Below are 7115 nucleotides of genomic sequence, written 5' to 3'. Positions count from 1 at the left end.
AAAAAAGAAAAGAAAAAGACTTAGCACTTTAGCATTTAAATTGACCATATCCAGCTCAAATATTCTATTAGATCTGGCGTCTCACATCTAGTGGGGAACAAACAGACACAAACATACATATATATACACGATGGGCTTCTTACAGTTTTTGTCTAATAAATTCACTCAGAAGGCTTTGCTCAACCCAAGACTATAGTGGAAGACACTTGCCCGAGGTGCCATGCAATGAAACTGAATCCAGTACAATGTGGTTCAGAAGCAAGCTTCTTACCACACAATCACACACACACACGTGCATGCGCGCACACACACACACACACACACACACACACACATGTGTAAACTTTTATGTTAGTCATAATTTACTTACCAAATATATATCTTGAGTATCACAGAGAGAAAAAGCTGCCCTGATATAGGGGCATGGCTCATTAGAAGTCATGAAAGCACTTCCTGGAACAAAAAGAATGTCATTCTCTCTCCCTTTTTCCATTATGAGTCTATAAGTGTCTTCTATACCAATTAACTTCAGCCATAGGAACATACCTCCAGCAGGAACATTCCATTCTGCGATACCTAAATCAATGATAAAATTATATTGTAGTAGGCACGTGAAAGCAGTGTAGTGAGTAAACAAACATTTAGATTAGTTGAAATATATCTGAGTCATAGTTGAGCTATAAAAAGGCCATATTCACTGCTGTTTGCCATTGAGAAAAATTCTTGCTGAGTTGAATATTTCATTTTAGCCTAGCTCAGAAGACATTCCAACTTACTAAAGGTTAAGTCTTCCTACCCAAGAAAACAGAAAGAATACAAGAAAAGCCCTTTACCTTTCAGATGTTTTTCAGCAGCATCAATAGTTATATCTCTACGCTTTTCATAAAATTCCGCCACTTTTTTAGCATGTTCCTTGAAGCCAGACAAGCCCCATTCTGTTAAAATCTTGTAGATCAAAAACTGCAAAAAAAAAATATATATATCTAAACATATTTTAAAATATCTAAACATAGACAACAACTGAGAATTCTCATGAAATAACCTGCTTGGGGTTACATATCACTGGGACAAAGTCCCAGCCAAACTGAAGGTGATTTGTGGTGGAATAACATGGTTGATAGAAGGAATAAAGGTTAAGAGGCAGGCTTGAAAAACTTAGAAGGTCAAAGTAGACAGCATTATCAAATAGCATCTAGAAGGACAACTAGGTGACAGGTATACTTGGCTAAGGAGGGGGAAGAAAAGGAGAGATTTGCACATGTCCTGCAATATGAAGATCAGAGGTGTGGAGCATTCAGAATTGCAAGACAGCGTGTGAGAGAGAATGGAGATGTTATTGGTATCTGGGATCATAAGAATATATCCAGAATGATGAGAGCATGTTTACGATTAGGTTAAGCACTAGGCTTGAAAATAAATTCTGTGACCAATACCATTGACTTCAAGGTGAGTGCTCTAGCATGGCCACAGTCTGATGACTGAAGTAAGTGCAAGAATAAAACAATAAAGGTCCCTGGAACATACCTGTGATAAACCACTGACGTGAACTGTTGATGTCTGCAGATGAAGCAATATTCGATCAATAACATATGCCGGTCCAGTTATGAAGCCACATCTCAGCCTAGAAATAATGAAATAATGAGTATTAATATTCTTTCTAATTTTGGCACAAAGCCAGCAATTTTTAACAGGGTAGGGTAAGTTGATTACAATGACCCCAGTGTTCAATGTACTTATTTACTTATTTTACTGACCCCAAAGGAATGAAAGGTAAAGTCAACTTTGTTGGAATTTGAACTCAGAAAGCAAAATCTGAAGAAATGCTGCTAAGCATTTTGTCCAGCATGCTAATGATTCTGCCAGCCTGCTGCCTTCTTAATGAATATTCTTTTTTACTCTAGGCACAAGACCCGAAATTTTGGGGGAGGGGGGCCAGAAGATTAGATCGACACAAGTACGCAACTGGTACTTAATCTATCACCCTGAAAGGATGACAGGCAAAGTCAACCTTGGTGGAATTTGAACTCAGAATGTAAAGATAGACGAAATACCATTAAGCATTTCGCCTAGCATGCTAACGTTTCTGCCAGTGTACCAGTAATTCTGTTTTTTTTTATTTGATCTCTGGCAGGAGACTTAGGAGTAGATCAAGTGATGGTTGGATAACATCCATAAATATCCATAGTCTCAGTTGGTCATGTTTGGGAATCCATCCAAGGAGTGTAATGATGGTTAGAACCCTATGGAGAAGATGACTGAGGGCTCTACCCTCAACAACCCACCCAGGAATTGTGGGCAGAGCAAATGGATGACTGGGTAGCTGGATGTTTCTCAAAATCAATAAGATCAGAGAGCACAGTTCTTGCATGGTATAATAGTTCTATTGGCTATAATGTATCAATTATTAAAATATTGGTACGATGTGTGCAAAAATGGAAATATGTGGCTTTTTGCCCAATTGTTTGTATAAAACCATTGTTGTTTTGCTAACAATATAACTTGTACAAAGTTGAAGTAGAGAGTCTAGAATAATAATATAACTCATTCAAATAATGTAAGTAATTATTGAAATGATTCCTTGACTTGCACAAAGCTTTTATGGCTGAAAGACTAGCTTTAATGATGGGATGAAAAAAAGAAATCAATTCAAAGATTAAATTGAATGAAAGGCCAAGCTGAATGAAAAACTAAGAATGAAACAAACTGAATGCATTGCCAACTTCAATGAAAAACAAAAATGAATAAAAGATAAAAATGAATGAAAGACAAGAATGAATGAAAGATAAAAATGAATGAAAGAAAAAACTGAAGGAAAAATGAAAGGGAACAAAAACAAAAATTATTAAAAGATAAAAATGAAAAGACATAAATGAAAGAAAGGTGAAAAGGAACAAGAAAGAAAAATGAATGAAAAACAGAAGCGAATGAAAGACAAAAGTGAAATAAATACCAAGACGGATGGAAGAGAAAACTGAGTGAAAAACAGACTTGAATTATTGACCAATTTGAATGAAAAGTCAAATTGAAAGACAGACCAAAATGTATGAAAGATCAATTTGAATAAATAGCTGATAAATCTGAATTAAAAAAAAACAATTTAAACAAAACTATGTGCTGAAGGAAACACCAACTTGTAAGGAACATCATACAGAATGAAGATCCATATTGAATATTTATATTTACATTAGATTTTCTTCAGCTGCATTTTTGAACAAAACACAGTATAGATATAAATATCTAACCCTTTTGTTACCATATTTCTGTTGAGATGCTCTGTGTTTCTTTTAATTAATTTTAAATATAACAAATAATTTAGTAAACTAGCTTAGTTATCATTGAGCTAGTGTTAGGAACATAAATTGTGACTAAGGTTTGGTGGAAGATTTTAATTCAGAACTTTTGAAAACAAGACATTTATATTACAGGGCCAGAGGTGGTTTCAGCCAGGTTGGTATCAAAAGGGTTAAAAAAAAAAATCATCCAAAAAGATGAGGTTAATAATTACATAACTTATACCACATTTTCCAGCACACAGGTTGAATATTTCAGATCAAAATTTACAATCAAAACAGGTAGGTTGATTTATATACCAAAACAACTTGAGGACCAAAAATTCCATGTGTAATGCATCAGGATTTGGAAAGATAATGACAATATTTTAATGTTTACACCAGGGCTGGCCAACCTGAGGCCTGTGGGCTGCATGCGACTGGCAGACTTTTATTTTGTGGCCCGCTTGATACTTTTTTGAAATGGGTTTATTTAAACAAACATTTAAAAAATTTTATCAAAAATTAAAGATTGTAATGAAAAGTAAAAACGAAAGATTCTACTGTTTATGCAACGATAATATTTCATGTTGAATCAACGATCATTCATTTATTATTATAATAATAGCATGAGAAAGCAAAATGCTTTCAATTCTGTCAGTATACAAGCAGCCCTCAAAAAACGTTCTGTGATTAAAGTGGCCCACAATGTAATTCTAGTTGGCCAAGCCTCGTTTACACTATATGTTTCTGCTATATACTATATTGGCCTGAATGCTAGAAAATACTGTAATATTTTTAAACATCTAATCTACCAAAATAATAATATAAATTATACTTAACTTACCCAGAAGAAATCAGTTTTGAAAATGAGTCTGCTCTGACAACTCTCCCGTCGACATCAAGTGAAAGAAAACTAGGAATATAATCCTAAAAAGTAGACATAACATAGAAGCTAAAATTTCGAAGTCACTGTCATCAGCCTTCATTTTAATAGAAGTTTCAACAAAACATATATATTAACCTGAGAATACTGTAGGTAGTAATAAGCATCGTCTTCTACGATTAATAGGTCGTAAGTTCTGGCAATTTCGTAGATTTGCTTCTTTCGTTCCAAAGAATAATTGATACCTGTTGGGTTGCAACCAGTTGGTACCATGTAGATAACTTTTGGTATGTCACTGTTTGGATCTTTGGCATCAAGTGGAGACCATTTGGAGAGAACTCGCAACAGTTCACTGGGAATTATTCCATCTTTGTCTGTCTTAACAGCAAGCATTCTGGGATAAAGAGGCCTCAGCTTCATAAAGAAGTAAATAAACAGAAATTTTAGAGATGGCATAGTTTACAGAGGCAAACATTAACACATTAACCACCATAGCATGTTACTGGAATTTACCGGTGACTCTATGTATTCTTGCAGTCACACTGCATACTAATTACAAGAAATGTAATTTTTGAAATAATTTTTACAATATTTCAGAATTAAACTTTGACATTTAGCACTCAAAACCATGTCAAAGATACAGAATAAAATATTTTCTCAAATTATGAAAATGTGCTACCAGTGGCAGTTGAGTGAAGTTTGTGATGAACCACCAGTGGTACATGTGATGGTTAACATGTTAAATTAATTATCATTCACAATAACGAATTTTCTATTCATCACATTCATAATTTCTTCACCTTCTATCATATTCCATCTTATATTCATTTTATATCTGAGCTTCACATCTCTCTCTCTCTCTCTCTCTCTCTCTCTCTCTTTCTTTCCAAGTGTGCAAGCCATATATTCAGCAAGACACCTGCTCTTGTCCTTCTGTTATAGTTTCTTCTCCCTCCATTCTATATCCAACTCAGTTGAAGGGTCTTATGTTTTGGGTACTTGGTGACCTCACCAGTGCTGGTGCCACATAAAAAGCACCCAGTACACACTACGAAGTATTTAGTGTTAAGAAAGGCAACCAGTAGTAGAAACTATGCCGAAGCATCCATTTAGCATCCATTTAGCATGATTTAGCATCCATTTTCCATGCTCACATGGGTTGGACTACATGTTTTTAAATTCTTCAAGTGAAGCCAAAAGGCAGGAGATGTAGGAAGAGCATGACGGTTGGATAATGTCTACAGTCTTGGTTAGTCCTGAATTCATTCAAAAAGTGTAATGATAGTTGCTTCTAGTGGGTCCTTTTGGAGTAATTGCCTGAGGACTCGAACCCCAAAACCCTCCTAGGAATTATGGACAGAGAAGATGGATGGATAGATAATAAGAAATATGGCCTATCACTTTCTTGAAATGATGTACCCTTCTGCCAAATTTCAGCTCCCTCGATGCAAAATTCTAGCCTTCAACATATACACACATACATTCACTTTTACTTATTAAGTACGATAAACATTTACCACAGCATTAAGACCAGAGTAACAAGGTGTCTCACTCAAGATGTAGTCATTTTCGTTCACGACAGCATCGAACAACTGCAAATTAGAACCAAGATTCTGTTATTTTAAAGACATTTCTATTTTATCAGAAATTAAACTTTACAAATAATCACTGTTACCAACAAAAATCATTGTTCAGTAGAATTGCATGAATTGATAGAAATAGCAACCAAATCTCTTCTTCCAAATCCCACTGAAAACATCTTAACCTTTTTGATAACAACACCTGAGACTGCTCCTGGTTTTATGATACAAAGTTACTCTTTTAAAGTATTCTAAATGAAAAACCTTCCATCAAAATTTCGTGTTAATTTATGCTCCAAACATCTTAGAAGTACTTAATAACAACAAAGTTACTTTACAAAACTCTTCATTATGTTTTTTGTCTTTTGAAAATTAATTGAAAATAAAATGGTTATACATTTTGATAGTAATTTGGTAAGAAAAGGGTTAAAGACAGAAAAGACACATTTAGATAATGTAGTCCTTGATAAATACAAAAGTATGGAGGGGGGGTCATAGCCAGAAATCAAGGTAACTCTGGTTGAAGCATAGAAATCCCATGTAGAAAGGTGGTGAGCTGGCAGAAAGGTTAGCATGCCGGGCGAAATGCTTAGCAGTATTTCATCTGTCTTTATGTTCTGAGTTCAAATTCTGCTGAGGTCAGCTTTGCCTTTCATCCTTTTGGGGTTGATAAATAAAGTACCAGTTGCATACTAGGGATATATCTAATTGACTGGACCCTGATCTGGCTCATCAGAAGGCAAAACAGGTAGAATATTTTGGTCTGATATGATTGGTTTAAATGCTAAAGAGTTAAACAAAGAATAGTAAAGAACATGATTTTATTTAACAGATACAGGTACAAATTAATACAATTCTAAAACAGTGTATGTTTAATCTTTATCAATCCACTTAAAAAAGCAAAGAACAAAACTGTCTTTATTACACCATATGCAAAATAACCAATTTCAAAAACAGAGTCTGTTTACTCAATACAGAGTGCCGTACATTTCATGATATCGCACAGTATTTCTGGATTTCTGGAAATTCTGGACTTTTGGAAGCCGGATAATAAGTTTGTTAATGTACAATGATAAATTCTTATATCAAAAATCTGGACAAAATTTAATTCGTTTATTGATGTCACCTAATTTCCCTTGCAAAATTAATTAGCATTGCACTTACCTTTGACAAGCCATCCTGACTACCGCTCGTAAGAGCTATTTTAATTTTTTGGTCACCAGACCGATTCAGCGCAGACACATTATGTGAGTATTCCTGTAGATCTCCTAACCATTTAATTAACTCTGGGAAGCTGGAACCACAGAAATATGACAGAATAAAAATGCTTAGAAAACAAAGAACATTGGTGAAGGAATTTTAGTCATAATTTGATTATTT

The 7115-nt window shown here is 34.6% G+C and overlaps 1 protein-coding gene across 3 annotated transcripts in view; it reads right to left on the bottom strand.

Annotated features, from left to right (window-relative positions):
- Positions 1 to 340: 340 nt before the first annotated feature.
- The window catches only part of LOC106879849 (kynurenine/alpha-aminoadipate aminotransferase, mitochondrial), a 17943-nt gene continuing 11168 nt past the window's right edge, over positions 341 to 7115 (bottom strand). For all 3 annotated transcript variants that reach the window (XM_014929564.2, XM_014929566.2, XM_014929565.2), the window contains exons 5-11: positions 6900 to 7029; positions 5673 to 5747; positions 4294 to 4569; positions 4117 to 4199; positions 1525 to 1621; positions 834 to 960; positions 341 to 576 (exon numbers count right to left, since the gene is read on the bottom strand). In XM_014929564.2, the coding sequence (XP_014785050.1) occupies positions 356 to 576; positions 834 to 960; positions 1525 to 1621; positions 4117 to 4199; positions 4294 to 4569; positions 5673 to 5747; positions 6900 to 7029 (1009 nt within the window). In that variant the 3' untranslated portion in view covers positions 341 to 355. The remainder of the gene's footprint in view (positions 577 to 833; positions 961 to 1524; positions 1622 to 4116; positions 4200 to 4293; positions 4570 to 5672; positions 5748 to 6899; positions 7030 to 7115) is intronic.

The sequence above is a fragment of the Octopus bimaculoides genome, chromosome 23 (genome assembly GCF_001194135.2).
Source record: "Octopus bimaculoides isolate UCB-OBI-ISO-001 chromosome 23, ASM119413v2, whole genome shotgun sequence".
Classification (NCBI taxonomy): domain Eukaryota; kingdom Metazoa; phylum Mollusca; class Cephalopoda; order Octopoda; family Octopodidae; genus Octopus; species Octopus bimaculoides.
This window is presented reverse-complemented; position numbering and strand designations above follow the sequence as displayed.